The following is a 25,720-nucleotide window of genomic DNA, read 5'->3' on the forward strand; positions in this document are numbered from 1 at the left end:
AGAAGCTGGAGTTTGTTGAGGCACAAGCACTCTTTGGCAAAGAAAGCTAAATACCTTGCAAAACTAAGATTCCCAGGATTTCATAACATTGAGGTGTGATAATTAAAGTGGTTTTAAACTGCACTAATTCTACAGTGTAGATCAGTGGTTCTCAACCTTTGTTTAACCATGGACACTCCAAGAAAAAAGTGGAAATAAAATTAATAACATAACATAAATAAAGAGGAAGGAGGTTTGCAGACCAGTTCTCATGGCCCACTGGTGGGCTGCAACCTGCTGGCTGAAAACCACTGTTGTAGATGAACCTTCAGTTCTGAGTTAAGCAGGTTGCCATAACTTTAATACACCAAATGCTAGCCAATACAATTTAAAATAACATAAAATTATCCCCTTTAGCAGCCAGCACAAAGGAAACATCAGGTGACATCAGGTTCAATGTTCCATATTCCCTCCGCAGAATTTATATTCAAATGTAGATGACATAAATAAATCAGAGGCCCTATGGAATCCTGGTCTTTGCAGTTCAGGGAACGGTTTTTAGAGTTCTCAGTCACAGAACTCCTCTAATGTTTCACTAAATGAAAAACCCCAGGATACCATAGGATGCATGGTGCTTTAATACACTGTGATATATTCATGTTTACATCATACCGTGTTCTTCCTAGGATTTTTTCCGGCATTTACCACAGTGGATACAACAGCATACCACAATGAATGATGCTGGTAATTTTCTCATTGAAACTTGTGATGAGACTATTTCCAGAGATTTAAAACAGCAGCTGCTGCTACTGAATGGACGGTGGAGAGAGCTATTTATGCAAGTTAAACAGGTATATCTTTAGTGGTTTTAAACTTAAGAGGTCTTAATCATTGATGCACAGCAAGAAATATAAGATTATCTTCTTAAACCAGATATAGATGTTTATACTTTCAGCATATTTTCATTCCAATAATGCAAACATATATCTCTTAGGAATAAACTTCAAATTCTTATTAAATTAAGTTTAAATATTTACTCCTGAAATCTTTAGTGTTCTCTATTTTCTCTGCTTCACAGTATGCTCGGGCTGATGAATTTGACAAAACAAGAAAAGAATATTCGGATGGTGTTACAATGCTGTCAACTTTCATTGATGAAGCCAGGAGGAAAATCCGTATCCCATTAGAAGTGTCCTTCCTCAATGTAAAAATGTTTGTCCAAGAAATGGAGGCAAGTTTAATTCCCTTCTAGAAGAGAACTTTCTGTATAAGTTTAACAGTGTAACATTCTTGATAAGTTTCAGTGTAATGTCTAATTGCAGTACTGGAAAATTGTTGTTGTTGTTGTTAATAATAATAATAATAACAACAACAACAACAACAACAACTTTATTCTTATATCTTGCTCCATCTGCCCGAAGGGACTTGGGGTGGCTTACTTGGGGACTGAGACCAGTGGAACAAAAATTAAAATACATCACCATAAAATACATTTGCATTACAAGGCATTAACCACATAAAAGCAAGTAAAACATCATAAAAACATGATCTCAACAATAACTGATACCAGTAGCTGAGTACAGTGGGCATGGTCAGAGCTAAGAGGGCAGGCCAAGGCTTGTGCAATATACTGCAGAGACAGGGCTGGTTATAAAGTGCAAAGGCCTGATATTAAGTAAGGCTATAAAGGCCAAGTCAAATTGTTAAGCTGATTAGTCAAAGGCACATTGGAACAACCAAATTTTTAGGTTATGTTCTGTATTACTTTGTCCATCCCAATTATATTGGAAGGACTCAGTAAGCAATATTCCAGTTTACCTAAAGTATACACTTTTGTCTGAAATATTTACATTTATATGGATGTAATGTGATATGCTAATTATGCAAGTGATGCTTTGACCTTCGTTTGCATAGCCAATAAATGAACATACCTATATTATGGATAGCTGTTGCTGAACTTTTTTTTTTTGCAGGACATTAAACAAAAAGTGCCTGTTATGGAATCTCAGTACAAAATGGTTACAAGGACAGCACAGCTTGTCACCAAAGAAATTCCGCAAGAGGAAATCAATGAAATGCTTGCAACAATGTCAGGAATCAAAGGGCAACTCAACAAGGTAGTCAGATTTCTATCTTCATAAATGAATGACCATTGATGTTACCCCCCCCCCCAATAAATGGACTGAAGAATCCATGGCCTACAGCAGGGTTTGACATGTGTATCTCATGGACCTAGGGTCATTTTGTGGCCCATGGGACTCTTCATGGGTCAGTTTTTACCTCAATATGTTTTGTGTTCAATAAATTGTTCCTAAATGCCATTTGGGGTAAGGGACCATTCTGCCACATTTTTGGATGTCTTTATCCTGGAACCAGGATAAGGACTTACCTTTTCTGAAGCAAAACATGAAGTGAGAATGGCTCTTGTTTGATACCTTTTGTTTACCAAAGCTTAAAATAACCCAAGGGTGCTAAAAATTGCCCTCACATAGGGCATCTGATGAAAGTTTGTTTTTTAGATGTAATTGTTCAGGAGTGTGGCCCACCAAAAGGGTCGATGTGATAGCCTCTCATAATTACCCACCCCTGGCCAACAACCAAAATATGGCCGAAAAATAAATGTTTGTTCATAGGGGTTCTGATGCTCAATGCCAACTATTGTTGTTGAGAAAAGAGGGAAGCTAAGGGTTCCTTCCCCAGCTCAAATGACCCTGAAACATCTGGCATGGTTACTTGTGTATTGCTAACAACCATAGTTGAAACCACATAGTCCACTGCTGTCCCTGGGACTGGAAGAAGGTTTTGCATCCAATTTCACATATCTCATGAAATCTCATAAAAAGGGCACGAAGAAGAATCTGAAATATTTGCAGAGTGCTGACAGAAATTAAAAGCTAGAAAAAGAAAGTTAAAGTATGATACAAAGAAAGTGTCACAGGAAGAACCGGGCAGGAATGACAGGCAAAATGAGCCTGGAAGGCTAGAACAGAGGCAAGCATGAGAGAGAAACTGAGGAGGAGGAAACTGAAGTTGAATATAGGTCAGAAGAAGAACATCTCACCCACACAAATGTTCTAATAATACTGAATGACGATATACTGAAGTGACTATGCAACTGAATAACAGCATATAGAACAGGCTACTAATTTTACATTAAGGTTGGTGGTAGTTGTGGCCTGAATAAGTATGCATAATCACAGCTATTTGAGTTTATAAAATAGCACAGTAATTCTGGAAAATGTTGTAATGTTATATCATTTTGACAGAAGAATTTTAAAACAAATTTCTGTTCCTTTCAGATTAATGAATCCTGCCCAGTTGTTCTCTATGAATCTCAACAGCTACTTCCTCATCTGGAAGAATTAGAGAAGCAAATTACACATTTTTATGAATCTCTTGAAAAAATCAATGAAATTGTTTCTATCCTAGATCCTGAAGCCCAACCTGCTGATGTTTTTAAACAGCAACATCAGGTATTAATAATATGGATTTGGAAGTGATGTTTCTTAGAACCTTTTACTGAAAAGCCTGATGTATTTTTCATAATATTAAAATAACATTCCTGTTTCTTGGGAGTAAGCTGATTCTATCATATGAATATTTTGAATATTTCATTTATCTCATTCTTGCACTGGATGAAATTAAATTGGAATTTGCACAGTGTAGTTTGTGATGATTGCAGAACCTTAGTAGAAGTAATTCACTCACATGGAAATCTTGGAAATTTCTTTAATGCTTGGTTACTACTATACAGCAAAGTTCCAAAACATAAAAACATGCACAACTTCTCAGTTTTTATCCACAAAACCCCACCGCCTCAACTCCCAAAATGTTTTCCATCCAGCCTCCAGGTTTTCCAGTCTGAACCAGTTGGTATTTCAGGGCCCCAGATGTTATCATTTCTTGACCATGGCTAGGAACTCATGGCATGGAGGAGTTCTGGTGTCTGATAGTTTTCTTCACAAGATAAATTGATCAAAGGAAGTTCTTCAGCATATAGTTGAAGAAAGAGGGGCTGAAGTCAGTTCTCCAGTATTCTTTGTGCACAGATTTCTCCTTGTTAATTTCCTGGCATGTCAGATAGCAGGGGTTAGAGAGATTTCAGGATTTAACTACTCTTAAGAAAGAGTGGGCATTGAATACCCACAGTGAAAGAGAGAAACCAGACACAAAAATATGGAGAACTCAAGGGCCATTTATTGACTTAATTAACTAACGAAACTTCCCGGGCAACTAACTAGATTATGGAGCAATGAGACGTGAGCAATGGCCAAGGGACAGGTATCAGCCCATGACCACTTCTACAGCCTATCTGATGTCGGAGCTACATCATGTCCATGGTTTGCTGAACCCAGCCAATCATTCCAGGAAGGCTATCTCAGGGACACTCCCTCCTAAACCCCATAACTCTACAGGAAGGAGCCAAACCCCCTAGGGTAGCCTGAAGGGTGGTTCATTCAAAATATCCCAAGTCGCAAAACCTAAAATGGCCATCCCAGCTATCCTCCCTTCACCTCAAAAGAGGATGCCAAGATGAACACCAAGCCATGTTCTTTCTCCAATTCCTACCATAGAAAGTCTCAGATAACTGCCTAGTGTCTTTTATCCACCAATATCACCAAACTGACCACCATCCCCCTCTCTTTAAGGTTACCCAGAAACATTTCATTCCCTTTCTCTGATAGGTGTATGCCATCAGCTCTGTAGAGTTCCTGCCTTTGAGATACAGTATCCAGATGAGGTAAAAATTGACCAGCTGACCTCATCAAAGCATTCTATAGCTCCCTATTTAGTTTTTATCTAGCCCAGTCTAATGCATAGGGCTCCCCTTCAGCCCTCCAAATTAAATGTCACAATATTGCAGTCTGTACAGTGAACCCTATCCCGATCCTCCTGATTCCCATGGTCAGGGTCTTTTCTTTGTCAGTTGGGAAGCTGCTAACTGCTGTTCCCACCTCCGTCTGTGAGCAATATCCAGTGTATATAGAAAGAATTAGAACCCCTGTTTCAATTTCTCCTTGAGCTAAAGATCCTTTCTTCAGGGAACTAGAACCATTGATTAGTCAGTCACAGGGGAATAGATTCTCATAGGGGATTGAGGAAGTTTCCCAATTTTTATTAATGTGCTATTGAAAACAAGGGTATATATGATGAGAAATGTTGCAGTGTGATGTTCACTATCATGCAGATGTTAAAGTCACATCCAAAACAAAACAATTGTAGTCAAAGTCAAGCTAACCTATGGCTGGAGTCATGTTTACATTGTAAACGTTGTAGGTTCCCTTTCACATGTGATTGTCCTTTTTAATTGCAATTAACATATTCAATTCGTGATTGTCTAAATGGAGTTCCACCAGTATAACTGTACCACATTGATGTAAATTCTATGCTTAGTTCCAAATAGAGTAAATAATTGAATCATTGGAATTTATTTATATGTTGACTCAAAATTCAAGTATTGATTCAATGGGTCTTTGGAAGTTAGGGCTACAAGTTGTTGATTCTGGAGTGGTTCATAAGTGGTAATTAGTTCCCTCAATGTCTCAGCTCAATATGAGGACAGCAGAAATTGGCACTGTGAGTTCACTGTTGACCTTGGTGAGTTCACTGTTGACTTGTAGGAATTTATGAATTCCACAGTAAGAGCATGCTGATAACTATCTTTTCTTTTATGACCAAAAAAAGTCCTTGATTTTATTTCAGTTTTTCATGTTTTTCTAGGATTTAGTAGCTTACCAAGAAAATTGCAAGAAAGCCTTTTCCTTAATTGAGAGAAACAGCCAGAGCATTACAAAGCTGGTGTCTTCAAGTAAAGTTTTACAACACTTCAGTCTATCAGTTCTTCAGAAGAAAGTCATTGAAATTCAAGCTGCTTTTCAGGTAATTTGTTGGGAGGAGTGATAACACCTTTTGGAGTATTTCTAGCATGAGGTAACTACCACCATCTCATGAGACAGGAGGGAAAGACTCAGAGCATTAGGTTTGATGGAAGCATCAGATACAAATGAAATTATTTGTGGAATTTTTGGATAGTTCATTGCAAAGAATCAAATGCACCAAATTAATTACTATAATGCAGATGGGAACTAATGAAAGTCACGGCATGTGAACATTAGGTTGAAATGCAGGAGAAGTAGAAGCAACACTGTTGAAGACAAGATATTGCTTCGGGAAATGAAAAGTGGAATTTTACAAGCAGTGGAAAGTAAAAGGGGGGCTTCATCATTTTTTTTTCTATATTTTTTTTTATCCAAATCTGACTGCCCTTTAAAAGGATAGCAATTTATTAGAGATTTAGACAACATTGATATATGTGAAAACAGTGTTTTCAGTTTACAAATATGGAATTTAAATGCCATAATTCTGAAAGGTCTAATTTTTAATGTGTGTTCTTGCAACAGCAGCTCAAAACTAATTCAACTTTACTTGAAAAAATGTTAGAAATGGAAGGAATATATCAATGTCCATTAGTTCTGCCACAATCCTTTTTGGGGAGTACTATATAACGTGCTGCTGAAATGTTAGCAAATTTATTGCTCTGTGTTCATTTTTAAAATAAGAATATGGTCAAGAAAACTGGTGACTGGAAGAAAAGCGTTCAGGCAAACAATCGTTTGATGAAGAAATTTGAAGAATCTAGAACAGAATTGGAAAATGTTCTTCAGATGGCCCACTGCCATCTAAAGGAAAGGGGCAATCCTGAAGAACTTCTCCGGAAACATACTGTAAGTGCAACACCTCATCTTCTGAAAAATAATATCAGAGAGAACCATCTAGTTACTGCTAAAATCTGTTATCATGCTCTTAGTCATAGGTGTAAATCAGAATCATTGTCAACGTACCATTAGAAAATGTAAGATCTGATCAAAATTTTCTGAAGAGAACATTTTGGCAATTGCTACAAACAATACTTTAAGAACATGTCCTGAAGTTGACTCTTCTTCAAATAGGCTGATATTTTAAAAGAAGTCATGAACCTCCTCATAGATTGCAAGCCTTTTATCCAGGATGACATGCTTAATGGTTACTTAATAATAAATAGGTTGACAGAGTTGCCTTTAATATGTATCATATTGTTAAGTTAAGGGAGAGGGTCTTATAATACAGATGGCCAAAGCTACGTAAAGACCTAACTTGGATACTAGAGGAGTTTTATTACTTTGTCCCATTGGAGTAGGTCTCCTCATCTACAATTCTTTACTGGATTCTTTTTGCCTTCTATACAAAAAATGAGAAAAGAGTGGAAACACAAGAGATAAAATGTTAAATGAGACTTCCACTCTAGGTTCCCAATCTAAATCAGGTCTCCCAAGCTTATTTCTAAATAAACAAAATATATTGACATACTTTCTAGCTGCATTAAAATGTAGCTTGTATTGGGTAAAGGGCTATGGGTATGGTCAGGTTTAGAAAAAAAGAGCTGACTGTGGGTGCATCTCTCCACTGTAAAAATAAAGCAGTTTGACACCACTGTCATGATTCAATGCTATGGAATCCTGGGATTTGTAGTTTCAAGAATCACACACACTCTTTGGCAGAGAAGTCTAAATGTCTTATAAAACTACAACTTCCATGATTCCATGGGGTTGAGTCATGGCAGTTAAAGTCATGTCAGACTGCATTAATTATTTGGTGTAGATGCCATTAATAAAAGTAGTCTGAAAAACCATAGCATGCTTCACTTCAGAGCTTGACATTTTGGAACAAGCTTCATAGTTTCTCAGGTAACAGAATTAACCTTCTGAATATGTAACATTATCTTCCGAAATCAGGAATTTTTCAGTCAGCTGGACCAGAGAGTGCTAAATGCTTTCCTGAAAGCTTGTGATGAACTTACAGACATCCTTCCTGAGCAGGAACAACACAGTCTCCAGGAAGCTGTTAGGAAGTTACATAAGCAATGGAAGGTTTGTGTTTCCACTGGTCTCTGTTCATACATTGCATGCCATAGCTCTAGAACCCATTCTGCCCAAGCTGAATGGCCCTTAATCCAACAATGTTCTCATACTTGGAAGAGGCAACATGAAAAAAAAATGTATGTGTTGCATCTTAAACACACTGTTTTTGTTTTTTATATTGCAGCATGCATAATAACATTATGTAGTGCAATTTGAATTGATGCAGAATTTAATAAACCCCTCTGTATAATAAATTGGCCCAACAGAGTTATATTTCACATAATTGTTTTAATTGATATAGATTTATATTTACTCTTCAGATACCAGCTGTACAGCTAAGCATTTTGAAAGCAAATTTCAAAACCCTTATGAGTCAAATTCTGTTCATTTGGTTGTTTCATCAGCAGAATTATATAAATATTTTTAAAACCCCACAGTTAGACAGGGGCAAGAGGCTACTAGTGCTTCCATTAATCCTACCAGTGAGCTTTTTCTTCCTTTTTCTACTGTTGCCAAACTATGTTCTAATATAATTGCTCCTTGAATGTGTTTAATATGCATTACTTCTCCCCACAACATGGCATGTGTGCAATGCAGGATCTCCAGTCAGAAGCCCCATATCATTTGCTTCGCTTAAAGATAGAACTGGAGAAGAACAAATTCCTAGCATCTATGCAAGAATGTCATGCTGAACTAGCTCGGCAGCAGGATCTGATGTCCAAGGAGAGCAGTGAGAAAATAATTAGAGAGCACAAGGTAAGACTCAATAATAATTATATGGATGCTAACAGGGATTCATCCACATGCATATACTCTGACATCTAGAATATGAAGCAGGTTGTAAGAGGACTTCAAGTATGAAAAAGAGTAGAGGAAGATAGAGTTTTATGCATGCAACAAGTATAACAGGAACTCTTAGGTTAAGTAGGTTGGTAAATGAGTGGAAAGAATTTTCCAACTTTTATTTGGAATTGCATTGATGAAATTGTCTCTAGACAGTAATGACAATATGAGTACTGTCTTTTACATGCATTTAGCAGTTATACAACCTAACATATACAATCTAAAAAGCAATGGTACTGCTACTCAGAATAGCAAAAATATATGTACTAGGCTTTGCATAGACCTGCAGAACAATTGTGGGTTAGGTTTTGAATTGAGTATGTACAGTCATGTGATTGCTGTATGCACAGATCCATTTAGTTCACATATATATTTTCATTTGAATTTCACTAGTCTTAAATGTTTCTAGGATCACAAGCAGTTTATATGCACATTAACTTGAAATAAATACAAGTACCACCCCAGTGCTGTAATTCTTACTCCATCCTTCATTTAATGGACTTTAAATTACAATTGAACATGTTATTATTAAAGTCATTTGTGTCAGACACAATCTTTTGTGGACATACACCAGATGGAGAGTATGTTAATTGCACTCCATCCACTTCAATGGAATTGACAAGTATTCTTTTTTTGTATCCTCAGTTGTTTTTTGGTGATAAAGGACCTTTACAACAATGCGAAAAAAGATTACATCTGATCAAAGAATTATGCCTCAAACTACCAGAATGGGATCCACTTAAAAAAACTTCTGAAAATAGCCAGTTAGGTCTCAGTGAACTAAAATCCCATGTTGCCAACATCTATGCCAAACTCATGGATCACCCAGATAAATGGAAAGTCTACAAGAACAGGTATTATTTCTATAGCTCTGGGCTTTTTTTTATCATGTCAGAAGTGACTTGAGAACATATTGCAAGTCGCTTCTAGTGTGAGAGAATTGGCTGTTTACAGAGCATTGTCCAGGGGATGCCCAGATGTGTTACCATCCTGCTGGGAGGCTTCTCTCATGTCCCCATAAGCTAGAGTGGACAGATGGAAGCTCATGGATTCGTACTGGCAACCTTCCGGTCAGCAACCCAAAAGTTAGCAGACCAGTCGGCACAAGGGTTTAACCCATTGCACCACCACAGCTTTTATAGCTCTGGTAAAGGCATGGTAAAGCCTTCATTTAAATAGTATTTTGAATTCATTGTGTCAAATGAAGTATGCAGTGTCTTATGTGCCAGAAGAACAAGATAAAAATTCTTACAATTTTGCATCAACAATGGTATTAGAACTCTGGGTTAGACAGTTACCAATCAGAGTGAATTGGAAATACACATACCTACTTCAAATATTATACTATGTAAAGAGAATAACAGGACTACAGAGTGCGATCAAATGTTTATTGTTTCCATTTCATGGAATGCAGATAAATGCAGGGAGCTGCATGACTCCCTGCATTCCACTGGACATTTCCCCTACAATCTATGGGCATGGGGAACATTTTTTTTATCCTAGCTCCCCTCCCCACTCTGACTCCATCATGTATTTAGACCCTAGTCTGTTTCAAGCTCTGGAAAAACCATTTATTCTAGTTTACTATTTCTATCCTGGAAATAGAACACCATCAAATTTCACCCTGCATCCACTGAGGATTAAGGGGAACTTTTATTGTAAAAAAAACAAAAACACATCTTCCAAAATATTTTTGAGAACGCTAAAATATTTCAAAAATGTCTTGGAAGTGAATGTGGTACACTCAACCCAGCATTACATTTATATAAAATTGTCACGATCCATTTCATGGTTATTTATTTATTTTTATGTTGTTGTGTTTCAGATTTTCTGAATTAGAAAGTTGGATTTCATCAAGGGAGTCCCATCTTAAGAAGATTAAACATGAAGCCACAGACACTGCTAAATATAAACACTCTAAAACATCAATAGAGGTTTGGAATTATTTCAAGTTGGGAAGAAGCTTTCAGTTTGAATGCTAACAACCTGAGCCGTGCGTGTAGAATGTAAATAAGTCTATTCTGTTTCTGACATTTCACAACTGAGCCAATTGCACATTTTTTAAAATAAAAAGTGAACTGTAAACAGAATTAATATCTCCTGTACAAAACCAAACAGGAATACCATAGAGGAGAATACACAGAGTTTTCAGAAGCTTCTGAAGACAGATTTTAAGACATATAGAGAATGAGAATGACACAGAGATCCTTACATATATCTGTGGAAATCCTACAAAATCCTATAAACAAAATGTGAACAAGATAGAACTCCCTCACTTCTTTTTCTCAGGCAGTGGCATAGAGAACCACATGATGTCTCTGCTCCTGGATGACATTTGGCTGCCATAGCCATTGATAAGCTACATATGTTTGTCATCCTCTTTTTAAAGCCATCCAGATTGGTTGCTCTCTTTTCACTATTTCACAATAGTACATCTGTATGACTTCCCGCATATTGCCCTGTAAATTATCTCTCTGTTTTGAGCAGAGTTACTTTCAGTTCACACATTCTAGGATTACCATATTTTTTGGTACATATGTCTACACATTTTGTGTGGAGGAATCTGGTCTGCAGCCCTTGGTAACTCATGACTTCCTAAGTTACATGCTGCTGTAGGCTAATTTTTTCATATTGATTCTGTTCCAGGAAATCAGACAAGAAGCTTGCAAGAAAGGAGAAACTCTCATCTGGTTGAAATCTAGGCTTGCTGCCCTTTCTGAAGTTTCTTCTGAGGATGAAACCAAAAAGCAAGAAGATGCACTTTCTAAACTTTCTAATGACTTTAAAAGTATCTTAACATCACTGACAGAGGTACTCGATAATATCACTACGGTTTTGGAAGAAACTGTTTTACTTTCTTTTCTTTTTGCACTTACATTAACCCAATTATGTCAGTCTATTACCATACGGAACGGTACTAGCAGCAACCAAAATATTTAAATAAACTAGAATTATTTCTTAGAAGTAATAATGCATGCATCATTTAACCCAGATGCTATTAGCTGACAAAAAACCACCACCAACAAATGCACAAAAAGAAAAACCACATTCACAAAGAGACTTCCAAACTCAATTGTGTCTTGTTTGTAACTGATATGTACAGTTTTGTGCAAACTAGTCTGAAAGTATAGGAATTTTAACTACTAGGATTAAAACAATATTCGTACTTTCTTCCATATCTTTCCTTATATATTACAAAAGATTATTATTATTAATATTATTATTATTTTATTATGATTGAGCATTGAACTTAAGACCCTTCTGTTCTTCAGTGAGCAGTCTGATGTGATCAAGTTAATCACATTAAACTTTGCTGAATCTGCAGTATGTATAGGCATTTATATGCATGTGTTTCCCAAAAATAAGAGAGTGTCTTATATTAATTTTTGCTCCCGAAGTTGTGCTAGGTCTTATTTTCAGGGGCTGTCTTATTTTTCCATGAAGGAATTCACAAAAAAGAACATTTATTATATACTGTACAGTAGTTGTCATCACAAACCAGCATAATCAGACAAACTGTGAAATCCTATCAAGAATTTCTTGTTACTACCATTATTTCCTTGTACACCAATCTATGGTGTGTACATTTACCAATCCTGCATGCTCAGTTCAGCAGGCATGATTCCAAACAAAAACTTTGCTAGGTCTTATTTTTGGGGAGGACTAATATTTAGCAATTCAGCAAAACCTCTACTAGGTCTTATTTCCAGGGGATGTCTTATTTTTGGGGAAACAAGGTAATGTGCAAATAGGACCTGAAACATTGTGTTGCAATCTTGAGTAGTTGATTTTAGAGTGTTCTTATTCAGAGTTCTAGCCAGCTACCAGTCATGCCCTTTTCCAGGATATTCAGTATATTTATTATTATTTTTTTACAGAATTTATGCCCCACCCTTCTCGACCGAGGGGACTCAGGGCAGCTTACAGAAATTGGCAAAATTTAATGCCCAAGAAACACAGTCATAAAATCAAAACAATACATATCGATCCGTTAATAATATTATTAAAATACATTATAAAACCTTATAAAACTTTCTGTTCCATTCTTCCTCTGGATTTCCATGTCCCCCCCCCCCCCCCCCCGGTACTGGTTGGTCACTGAGCACATTCAGTTCTTGTTGGGTTGTTTCGTTTTGAAGTTGAGACAACTGGAAAGTAATTGATAATCTCCACCTTAATCTCTACCTTGGTTTAAAAAAGCTGTGCTGCAATCCTATTCTTGTCTTCTCACAATTAAGCCAAGTGGGGCCGAAGTGATCGCAAAGTTAGTGACTATAAGATAATATCAATAATTATTGATGTGGGATTTTACTGCAGTCAGTATGTGCTTCCTTAGAGGCTCCAGAGAGTTCCGTTGTTGTTTCTAAACACAGATTGAGAAGACATTGGGTACTGTTGGCGATTGTGTCCAGTATGCTGAAGAAGTTAAAGGCCATTTGGAGGAACTGATCACAAATTCAAAAGAAGCTCAAGAAGAAGTTGAAAGAATTTTAGATGTTGAAAGCTTATTGCAGGCACAACAATTGCTTCGATATCATCAGGTAGGATGGCTGCCCATATGCGAACTTCCATTTCCATTAGCAAGTAATTTTTGTCTATATTTTTGTTATCCACTCTAATAGTTGAAATTTTGCATAATTCCATTTCCTGGTTTGCCTGCTTATTTGAAAAAAAATATTTATTTAAAAGAGCATTTCACCAGTTTTCAGGATAGGGATCGTGTGAGTAGAAAGAACATTTGCTGATTTAATTTGGTAGATGGCCAAAGAGAGCATTGGTTCAATGTGAGAACTTCTCAGATTTTTTGTTTCTTATCAGTGGAGGAAGGTAATCTCACAAGAAGTTTGTGGCTTGATATAGAGGGCCTGTTGATCCCAATCTGGAGATTCCTTGCTTTGAGCTGTTTTAGTAAGCACAAAATAAAGCACCTAAGTTTTCAGTATGTTCTCATCTTTTTAGGAGGCTTCATTTTACCACAGAGTTATGCTTTGAGATACCAATTTATACCATTCTCTTTTTCCTATATCACAAGCAGAAGTAATATGCTACATAGGGCTTCTTCATATATTACACAAGGCAAAACTAGAGCTATCATCACCAGCTGAGGCATTTTCACACCAAACAGTTGCTGTGCTATTCATTTTTAGCTGCCATGGCTCCATCCTATGGAATTTGTGGTTTAGAGTTTGGTGAGGGACTGGAGCTATCTGTGAATTCTAAATGTTTCCTTCCTAAACTGCAGATCCCAGGATTCCATAGGATTCTCTTGCTCTGGTAGTCAAACTGGAATCATAACACTGTAATTGCATAATGTGAAGCAACCTCTGGGTGCCTGTTGATCTGTATGGTGTGTTTCTGTGCATTATTAATTTTATACTTTAGAGGTGTGACAGAGGAAGTGCAGAATCACTAAGTTTCTAAGAAATTATAAGCATAGCTTTTGTTATACATACTCCTTAGGTTTCTTTTATGATACATGGAGTTTTTTTCTCCTTAATTGCTTTACGAAGGGATGATGAAGGAAGAGTGTAGAAGACTCCAGCGACATCTAGGGGCATTCTTGTAGCCAAGATCTGAGAAATATACTTGATTTGATTTATATAATGGTTTTCTCTCAAATGGAAGTCAAAACAACACCCAGATTACAAAGGAGAATGCGATTAGAGACTATTAAGCAAAATGGACTGCATTATGAAAATTATTAGATGAGCTTGGAAGTAACTGCCAGTTAGCTCTTCTTTGGCACCTAGAGATAATTTTTGGCACTTGTTCTTTAAGAAACATATTAATACATATGGAATATGGGGGGGGGGGGCAATTCTGGAAGGCTAGGGGAGCACATAAGCCCCTTCCCAGGAGACTCGGAGGGCTTTCCATTCCATTGCTTTCTGCTCCTGCAGAAAATAAACCAACTTTTGTCTCTAGTGCCCTCTACATGAAATTCCTATGCCCCTGGAGGGCATTTTGAAACAAACAAATTTATTGAAATATTTTGCAAATCTATTTTGACCCTTGGGGAGGTGTTGGGACCACATTCAGCCCACAGGCCACACTTGCTTGTCCCTGATATATAGAAGAAATACTGAGGCATGCAGTGTGTCACCATCATCGACTATTACCTTTTCAAATATTTTCTTCTAGCAAAAGACAAAGAGGCTGCATATAAAAAGGCAGGACATGCAACAGCAGATGGCTCGAGGTAAGCAACTACAGATGGAAGGTGGGCTGTCTCCCACTGGGCAAGATGATTTATGGAAATTGGAGAATACTTTAGAAAATGTACAGCAATCGATGGATAAACAAGAAGATCAACTGAAGGTAGGTGCTTTTTGTATAACACTTCCAAGACCATCTGTCTTACATTTAATTAATTCCCCTATATTTAACTGAACAATGCAATGAGCTAAGTATTAAGATTACTGTCCATGGTGCCTTATAGATTTCATGTCAGTGGGCTGGTAAATGCACCCTAGGTTTTAGGACAAACTTTAAAGCAGCTATCCAATATGCTAGATCTATAAGTGCAAAGTGGTTCAGTACCTCTAAAATGTATACTAATGCCCAGAGTGAATCTATTCTAAGTGGATCCAGACAGCTCTTGTCTTCCAAACACTGAAATATTTGCATTCTGTCCATACTTACTGAGAACAAAAATCTTGCGAAATCTCACGAGAATATAAAATACTTCCTTGTTCTGCGGCAAGCGACCCAATGGCCGCTGCTGCTCCCGCCACGGCCGCCCGCCACGGCCGCCACGTCAAGTGCGCCCAGGAAGGGCTGCACCCAAAGCGGCGGCTTCAGGGACCTCAATGAAGAACCGGGCCTGATTGTGGGAAAAGGTTCTCAACTGAAGCTTTATCACCGATCTTTGTTTCCACGACAGCCCAAATTTTTCAAAATCCAGTTCTTACAGGGACAGAAAGTGAAATGAAAACTTCTGAACAGGGGCACAGGCAGTAAAACAAACACCACAAGGATATTAAACCTTCCCTATGTTATCCATAGCCAAAGAATATATATTTTTGGCTGGAGTTACACTTAAAATTGTACCTGTTCTAATTTACATACAAATTAAACTTAAGAACAAATCTACAGAACCTACCTTGATCATAACTTGGGGACTGCCTGTACATACTGTCTCTTCGCACTTTATTTTCCCTCTTACCTATCCTACTCCAAACTATCTCAGGTAACGCTTTGACACTTGCCCAGGCACTTTATTAATTGTCTTGAAACTATGCAATTTTTGACTTGACTGGCCCCATTTCATCCATGGATGGTGATGTTCATTTTTTATTACCTTTGCCCTTACTTGGTCACTATGGTGTTATATTGTATTTTGTGTTTTAATTTGTTTTTATATCTGAATGTTATGATGATACTGTTTTTAGTTATTTATATTGGTTTTAACTGGTCACATTTTGTTTCTATTTTGGGCTTGGCCCCATGTTAGCCGCCCCGGGTCCCTTCGAGGAGAAAGTGGTAGGATAGAAAAATAAATTATTATTATTATTATTATTATTATTATTACTTCATTCTTACCATGGTCTTCTCAGTCTGTTGAGGTATATATTTTAATGCAGGAAGAATTGAGAGAGGCCTTTTGAATTGTTTTCTCCCACTCAGTCATTGTGTCAAGCCAACAGGTTCAACTCTTGTTAAACTATAAAATTTACTTCTACAAATTAGGTTGGAAGTCACTAATTTTATTTTAAATGTTATCAAAAGTAGTATATTTCTGTATATTAGCTGCTTGGAAGCATAAAGAAGAGGTTTCTGCAGTGTTCATGCTCTCCTTAGAGGATCTCCATAGGTTTGGTGGACAACCCACAAACTGCTATCCATTTCTGTGGTCCTACAAAACTTGCCAAGGAGTCATCTACTATTTACACTGAGAGCAGTCCTCTGTCTAATAGTCTCTCTCTCTCTTCCCCTACCCTCAGTCTCTGAAAGAATGATACAGTTGTTGAGGGCAGTTTAAAACACACCAATACCTCTCTCACACACTGCTTTATTTTACATTTCTAAACATGTGAAGACATACTATGTGTGAAATTTATGTCTGGCTCAGTGATACCATACATAATTTCCAGATAAACTCATTTTCTTCTTTCTTCCAGATTACGGTAAACACATGGGAGCAGTTTGAAAGAGACAAAGAAATAATTGTGAAGTATCTTAGCCATGCAAGTTCTGCCCTTGAACGCATTTTAAGCTTTAGTAGCTTAGAGAGTTTATCATCAGAACTAGAAAAGACAAAAGTATGTATTTCAGAATACTTGTGCCTTTATAGTATCCTTGAACCATGACTTATTATTTTCCTATTTTATTTATCGTTTGCTTTGGATAGCATGATTGAAAAAGTGGTATAATGTTTTCTAAAGTATTTTAAAAATTTTTTTTAAATGGCCACAGTCCAAGCCAACTTGAACATGAGGGTATGAAGATTCCCTGAGATTTATTAGAGTCCTAGTTTTCTAGTGTCTTCCACTCAGACGCAGCACCTACTTATGTAGGACTTATCTTCCTCCATTGTAAATGACACAAGAGATCTTTTAGAGAAGAAAACATCTACATGCAATTTCAATATTCTTTTATCTCTTTCTTTCAAGTTACTTGATGCATTGATAGTCTATGTACAGTTATAGTGTAAGCTGGACTCTATAAACATCTGTCAATATTGGGTGCATTTGGTACTCTTTCTCAGTGAGACTGAATTATTTCCCAATTATTTGATACAATTTAAATAAGACTGCTTACTACAACCAACAATTATATTATAGTAGTATTATAATAATACACTTCATTCGTTGGCAATTAATTTCTGGTCAAAGTATAAAGTGCCGATTCTTACCTTTGAAGCCCTGCATGGTTTAGGTCCACATTACCTGCAGGAGTGCTTTCTCTCATACAGTCTGTCAGGACACTCAGATCCTTTGGTCCTCCAGAAATCAACTGGCAAAGATCACCCAGAGGAGTTTTTCATCAGCTGATCCTAGAATATGGAATGACCTGCTGGAAGACCTGCTAATTTGAGGTGTCAGAATTAAAGACCTATGTCTTCTGACAGGCCTCCCAGGCCAGTTTTAATCTATGCATTTTAAATTAGTATGAATTATTGTAATGTGCTTTAATTTTATGTCTGTCTTTAATATATATGTTCTAATGGTCTTATGTTTTTATCTATGTATTTTAACTATATTGCACTCTGCCTCAAGCCTTGAGAGGCAAGTGAGAAATTATTGTTGTTGTTGTTGCTTTTTTGTTATTATTAACCTCTACTTCAAAATTGGTTAATATATTCTTTGTTTGCAAACCTTTCTCAAAGTGTCTTGAGAATGATGCCTAAGTGTCCTTATAGTTGAAATACAGTAGAGTCTCGCTTATCCAATGTAAACGGGCCGGCAGAACGTTGGATAAGCGAATATGTTGGGTAATAAGGAGAGATTAAGGAAAAGCCTATTAAACATTAAATTAGGTTATGATTTTACAAATTAAGCACCAAAACATCATGTTATACAACAAATTTGACAGAAAAAGTAGTTCAATACACAGTAATGCTATGTAGTAATTACTGTATTTACGAATTTAGCACCAAAATATCATGATGTATTGAAAATATTGACTACAAAAATGCGTTGGATAATCCAGAATGTTGGATAAGCGAGTGTTGGATAAGTGAGACTCTACTGTAGTAAGATTGTAAATAAAGAGAGGGTGAGATTTCTTTTTAATACTATCTCATGTACTCATGGGGGGGGCAAGATGGTGCAGGCATAATAGAGAGTGTTTTAAGGAGCTCTGATACAGTATCTCTGCTGTTTTTAGTCTACTGGAGCACAACAATTTACATACTCATGTATAAGTTTACTTCATGTATAAGCAGGGGGGAGGTTTTGGGACCTAAATTATGTATTGTATTATCACTTGTGGATACATCAAGGTTCATTCCATGGAGAAGGGAAAGCACCAATGCTGGTGCCTCAGGGGGCCAGCTCTAGCTGCCACCACTGCTATTTTCCTAGTGAAGCATTCAAAAAGTTTCCTGGGATGGACTACCACTTTTTCCACTATATTCAGAGAAGGGGATGGTTCCTTTGTTTGATTAGTCACATTGACCCAAGGATAAATAGATTGTGACTAATATTTTAGACTTTTCCATGAGTATATTGAGTATATCACGTAAATATAAATAACATACCATTGTTGCCACGTTCTTAACAAAATAGTACTAGGAATCATTCCCAGATTTATTTTGTTCACACTACACAACTTTTTTTCAGGAACTTTCTAAGCAGACTGTAGCCATGGCAATAGAAGCTGAGAATCTTGTCAAAAAGTCTTTTGCAATACAATTGGGTGAGAAGAGCAAGCAAAACCTTCAGCAGCAAGCAAAGTCAGTCCAGGACCAACTTGAAAAAGTGGAAGCTACCACTGAAGAAGAGTATGTTCTTACAAAATCATAGTATTTCCACACTGACATAGGAAATGTAGTTTTTGTTGTTCTATCAAATCTTTAGTCACAAAGCTTTGTAAACTCCAGACTTTGATGAAATAGTAACTCACACACCAGAAAGTACTATCTCAAAAGAGGTTAAATAGTTACTGTAGTGAGTAAAAAGAATAGTGACAAACTTCCAATCCCAAATCCTATATGCTTGGAAAATCCTGATTCATTTAATTATATTTCCATATAAGTGCCCTTATAATTGCTACATTAAACTGCAATTATTAATCCAGTTTTCAGTGTTTCAGGCAATTAACATCAGTGCAACAAAGCACTGTTAATTGAGTACAGAACTCAACATATAGTAATATGCTATAGTAATAAACAATAAAACATGGTAAATTGTTTGACCCAGACTAGGATAAGTGAATAGTGCCATATCTTAAAGTGCCTGGAGCCTTGAAAAAATATAGCCTAGTTTTTGAAGATATATTTTAAATACAATTTTCACCTTTGTGCACACAATGTGCCTTTCCCTCACTGAACTGTAACCTATTTTTCCTGCTGCTACTACTAAAAGTGATATAAAACACAATTATCTGTACTTTATTACAGCATAGCAGGAAGCATAGAAATTAGTGGAGATGGAATCTTGCACATACTGGATTTTGATTTGTAAAATGTTAGCTATACATATTTCAGGCATTATTTTGAGGAGAAAACTTCCACCTCTGATAGAAAGGTCATGTTTGCTGATCTGGATCTACATTATGGCTACCTCACAGAGGTTGTTTAAAAGCACCCACAACTTTTACACATAGCACTCGAAGACTGGACCACGAAGTCTAGACTGAAATGTTGCCAATTCAACTATGAGCATAAATAGGAAGGACACATTCTACCCTTCATCCTGGAGTCTCTACACACTCTAAATACTTTTTGAAACATGCAAAATGTCTTCAATGTGATCTGTGGTAATGGAAATAATGCAGGTGTTGGAGGTGAAAATCTCAATTCGACCATATTTCCCTACCTGATTTTTACTTGTATCACTTTTGCTTAATGATATTTCCATTTTATAAATGAAAATATGTGATTCAGTTTACTAATTTTCTCCACATAAGTCGAGACTCCATGACTAAGCAGGAATTTGGGCTACATTATCCCTCATTTTGATCAGTCTCCCTGAATTTATTGAGTGATAAATGTTGAAGAGAAAGAAAAATAGTTAGCCCACGTATTATATGAGGGATCAATTCCAGGAGTCTTTGTGTAATTTTCATGTTTAATCTGAAACACTGTTTTTCTCACCTGAAATTGAACCATGTCTTGGGCTTTGGGCCAAAGCATAGAATCATACCGAAGGACATTCACATGCCTACAGCGGTTTTCTTTCTAGAGACCTCCAAAGTGATTCTATGGTCAGTTTCTGGTTGAACTTCTAGCACAATGCTACAGTATTCAAAGCTTTTTGTATATAACTGAATTCATATTCAATAATTTTGCGTAATAAGCAGACTTACTGTAGTTCTTTTTTTTTGGGATTCACATTACATTTGTACAATTTTATGTGACTACATACATTCAGAATTTGTTTATCTGGTTCGTGGTTGATTTTCAACATCTTTTAGAGAAGTCACAGTTTGATAAGACCATAACTCTGGGGCCACTAATTCTGGAAAAAAAAGCTGTTTTGCACACTGATAGTTTTCTTTGGGAAAGTTTTTGTTCCTTCTATACAGTTTTTATCACTTCTTCTCGCTAAGCTCAAGGGAAATATTATAATTCATTTGTATGATCTCTGCTTTCTAGTATGTACATTGTTTAGTGGTCCATTTTATTCTTTACCATAAGTACATACATTCTATTCACACCACTTTTTACACTTCTGAATTGATTGATTAACTACTCTGGACATACTCCTTTTCCATGCACGTTTTGAAAAGATTTCTAATGGAATGTGACATAACTCAGTATAGCTAATCATTATTAATTTTGAAAATATGCATGAATATTCAGCTGATTGACTGAATACCCTGAATATGTATTTGAACAGATGTATGTTTCACTTGTGTAGTGATATGCTTTTTTGTGGCCTTATGGATTTAATCTAATCCATATTGCAGATTTCCTAAATTCAATTGAAATAAAATAGACTACCTGGTATATACAATGTATCATCAGTGGTACAAAAGTCAGATAAAGTCCTTTGGAACTGAAGTTTTATGTACAGTGGAATGACATCTACAACCAATATGCACGATTTCAGTGGACTTTAGGCCACCATACATCATTTGCTGAAAAGCATTCTACCTCTCCTGCAGTACAGTTGAGACATGCGCAAAATGATATGCGGCCATTCTTAATAAAATATGTCACATACATTTTTTCTTAATAATATATCTAATAAGAAGGAGTGGGATTGTTTTTACTATGAATGATTACATATAATATAAAGGGAGAGGCATGAAACTGTATCTGAGGAGCAGTGATGAGGAACTCTCTTGAGCATTGAAGCATAATCTGAAAGCCTTGTTCTTTCGCCATTGCCACCTGAGCTTTCACTACATTTCACATGTGCTTTCTAAATTTTATCCAAAGCCTTAAAATTCAGATGCTTGCATTTTTCAAGCAAGGGAAGTGTGTGTAGTTCTAAGAATGTCACTTCATTGTGAAATAGTTATGAACCTACACAAAAGATGAAGTTGACAAGGTTTATTCACTATACCTAGAGCTATAACATGTTTTCTTTTCTGTTATTGAAACAGATTTCAGTGGATTTAAAAACTGGTGCTGTAAATGACCAAACTGCAGACAGGATTAACATGGTCTGTAGGCAACTCTATGTATATATTCAAAACCTCTCTGTTACTTCTTTACATGTTTGTCCTGAAACATACAAAAAGAGAGTAAACACCACCTCCCACACTCATTGTCAAAACATTTACTAATTTCCACATGCATTCTGGACTGCATTCTTAGAAATTCAAAATTTCAAGTAGCTAAAATTGTGTTTTAAAAAAAATGAAGAGCCTAATTTTATGTGGTCTTAGACATCAGTTACTTCCTTCAATGTGGCATCTTGCAATTCTGCAGTAGCAGTAAAATATACTTTAAAATCATATTAGCAAAGGTAATGCTCTACATCCATACCACTGTTGCCCCAATGAGCATGCCATCGCCACACCATTGAGGTAATCTAAGACCTGACTCCTAAAATGTGATAACTCCCATAAAACCTCTAAATGGAATTGCAACAGATAGGATTTTTGAAAAATTGCAAGCTATTGCAGTCGTTTTATTCTCAATGGAGATGTAGCAGAACTGGCACAGATACACAGTAATAAACTATGTTTTCTACTAAATATGGTTGATTTTAGTATTAAAACCATGGAAAGGGTGAAAAACAAGTGGAATCATTTTGGCAAAAGTTTTGAAGCTTTGTCCACCTGGATCACTGAAAAGGAAAAAGAGCTGGATGCCCTGGAAGCCTCATCATCTTCCTTGGAATTGCAAATCAACCAAATTAAGGTGATTGGTCAACAATGTATTAAACATTAAATATTTTTCTTCACTAGAAAACTGCATAGGAGAAGAGGGCTTTAACTTGTGCTTCACGCCTGAAAAACTGTAAAAGACGGGTAAATGGGAATATGCATTGCACTATAAGACAAATATACCAAGATGGGAAATTTTGCAGGGGCCAATAAATGAAAAGCACGTGCAGTTTTCTTTCTGTTGCTAAACAAATTAAATCTGTGGTGTTTATGTAGTATATCACAGTTTTTAATGGGGCAATCTCTTTTCAGATAATGTTGTTTACCTGCAAAATAGCATCATGGTATGTTTTCATAGACTGTACAATGATTTGTTTTGTAACATGTGTCAGACCAAGTGGCTATAGTATTTTATAACAGTATGATAGATAATTTATATATGAGTTTGTGTACTTTATTTCTCTGATAGTGCTCGAATAATAAAGGAATGGAAATGCCAATAGCTAGAATTTTTTTCCATACTCTGAATTATTCATATCATATGGTAGATATGGTGCATTAATAAAATCTCAGACGCACACAATATGTCGAGTATTTTCTTGAATGGGAGCAGTGTTGTCCATTCCAAAGTATGATTTAAAAATTATTTTTATCCGAAATGCATACACACTTTGACTGTCATCTAAAATGCATTGTGTACATAGATAGTTATGTGGATATTCCGAGCCTGGTGCCCTTCCTGCAAACAGATAGCTTAGGGCTGAAAATGCTGAAAAACCATTCTTGGGGAGGATATCATTTTTTAACATTTCTGATAAATCATTAACTGTAAAATAGAGAAGCTCAGAAATGTTTTTGTGCACTTGAAAGGTAAATCTGAGTCCCTTACTTCCTGCAGGATTTTGGTACACTTATGGGATGAGAACCAGAGGGGTACACCTCTTTTTTTTTCTTTTTTTCTTTTTCTTTTTGGATTAGCACTTCTGCTCTGGGAATAAGAACCTGCCCCCAGCCTCTCTTTCACCACTCTTGCAATAAATATTTTTCCTTATTTTCCAAATGTGCAACACTGCTTTTAAACTGTGTTCAAGCACTCATAAGTTACACAAAAGTTTAACAAAACCTTCCAATTTTTGGCAAAAAAATTTAGAGACAATTCCGGTGAGTTGCAGATGCCCGTATTTTCTTTCAGTGTTGTGGATGGGGGGAGGAATGAAATATACTTTTGAAAGAGTTTCTGAAATCATTGCAAAAGGACACCTGTAGAAAAATGGCCTGAACTGAATATTTAAAATAAGATAACAAATTATTATTTCTCTTCCATATGCTAACTATGAGAGGAAAGAAGAACTCTTAAATTTAGCTTTCTGTAGAAGTGGTGTGTTATTATTCTCATTTTGATCTCCCCACCGCCAAACACACACACAACTGGGTTTCAGAGTGATTACACATGCTGCAGAAATGTATACTTCTACAGTTGTATTTAGACATGTTTATTTCACAAGAATTGAGGAACAAGATTTATGAAAAATAATAATTGGAAAAGAAAACATCAAATTAATATGTTACAATTTAAATAGCAAGTATTTAGACCTTCAAATACTTTTACATTATATCTTCTTCAATGTTCTCCTTCAATGTTTTTGCATTTAATGTATCAGTTTCTGTGCCTGTGAACTAAATTACAACTAGAGTATAAGATGCATAGAAAACAAAATGAGAAAGATCAATTAAATAGAGAAATATAAATATATATTATATTGAATAATAATATACACACATATAAGGTATAAAAGTATATATTTATAGCATTTATAATATATACAGAAGATACAAACACAGAAGATATAAACAAAAGGAAACTGTTCAAATTCTCAGGACTTCACATTTGGGGAGCTTGTATCCAAAAGGTACCAAATCCTTCTGAACAAATTTTACAGGAATAAAAAATACGCTGAAAATATGCATTCTTTTTCCATAAAATGTAATTTTCCATGCCCTGTACCAAAGTGAATTGATACAGTTTGATAATTTTGATATGTACATTATTTTCTACTACTAGCCAACGATGTGTTGCTACCTATAACTCATTTTTAGTATTTTAAAATGTATCTTTTGGAAACAAGCTCCACATTTTAATTCATTCCTATTTCCTTGGATGATATTCCTGTGTTAGGGTAATGCATGACCTATGTAACAGTTCCCTTGGTTTAGTAATTTGAATTGTTAACTATATGGCCCTGAATCCCATTGATTATTTCTATCTAGAATAGCCCCATCGACTCAATTGTAGAGTGGTGAGTTAAAGCATAGGTATGTCTCATTGATGCTGCCGATGTTAGTTAATACTAACAAGATGACTCAGGCCATTGTTTGCTTTGTTTGTTATGCCTTTGTGCATGTGATACTTTGCAGTATTCATGACACATTTGAGAAGGAAGATATGTATTGATTTTAAAAAGTAAACAAAATGGGACCTAATATGTTTTACCATATAGCTTAGTTGTAAAACCCAAAATGTAATTCAAATCTCATACAGTAGACTCTCCACTTTCATTAGAGGTACGAAACAGCTTCAAAAGTGGAAAAATCATAATAAAAACAGGTTTTTTTCAACCTGAGAGAACACCTCTCTAGAAATCTCTAGGTCCTCCAGCCAGACTTTATTGTCAACTCTGAATATAATACCTAGAGATTTCTAGAGAGAACATATTAATCAAAGACTAAAATAAGGCAACATAAAAAGCAATATGCAATTTATTATTTAATTATTTAAAAGCTATAATTATTAAATTATGGTAATTTAAATGATTAAATTATTTTTACTGAAATACCTAATACAGTAGAGTCTCACTTATCCAACATAAACGGGCTGGCAGAACGTTGGATAAGCGAATATGTTGGATAATGAGAGATTAAGAAAAAGCCTATTAAACATCAAAATAGGTTATGATTTTACAAATTAAGCACCAAAACATCATGTTATACAACAAATTTGACAGAAAAACTAGTTCATTGCACATTAATGCTATGTAGTAATTACTGTATTTACGAAT

At 36.0% G+C, this 25,720-nt stretch overlaps 1 protein-coding gene across 19 annotated transcripts in view; it reads left to right on the top strand.

The window, feature by feature from the left end:
• syne1 (spectrin repeat containing nuclear envelope protein 1) overlaps positions 1-25,720 on the top strand; it is a 371,674-nt gene that overhangs the window by 121,263 nt on the left and 224,691 nt on the right. For 18 of the 19 annotated variants that reach the window (XM_062977242.1, XM_062977181.1, XM_062977206.1 and 15 more), the window contains 16 exons: positions 666-830; positions 1,058-1,210; positions 1,953-2,096; positions 3,279-3,452; positions 5,701-5,859; positions 6,540-6,704; positions 7,752-7,886; positions 8,475-8,633; positions 9,366-9,574; positions 10,546-10,654; positions 11,367-11,531; positions 13,094-13,261; positions 14,862-15,038; positions 16,841-16,981; positions 19,004-19,164; positions 22,548-22,698. In XM_062977242.1, coding sequence (XP_062833312.1) covers positions 666-830; positions 1,058-1,210; positions 1,953-2,096; positions 3,279-3,452; positions 5,701-5,859; positions 6,540-6,704; positions 7,752-7,886; positions 8,475-8,633; positions 9,366-9,574; positions 10,546-10,654; positions 11,367-11,531; positions 13,094-13,261; positions 14,862-15,038; positions 16,841-16,981; positions 19,004-19,164; positions 22,548-22,698 — 2,535 coding nt within the window. The other variant, XM_062977251.1, reaches the window with a different exon arrangement.

The sequence above is a fragment of the Anolis carolinensis genome, chromosome 1 (genome assembly GCF_035594765.1).
Source record: "Anolis carolinensis isolate JA03-04 chromosome 1, rAnoCar3.1.pri, whole genome shotgun sequence".
Taxonomy (NCBI): Eukaryota; Metazoa; Chordata; class Lepidosauria; order Squamata; family Dactyloidae; genus Anolis; species Anolis carolinensis.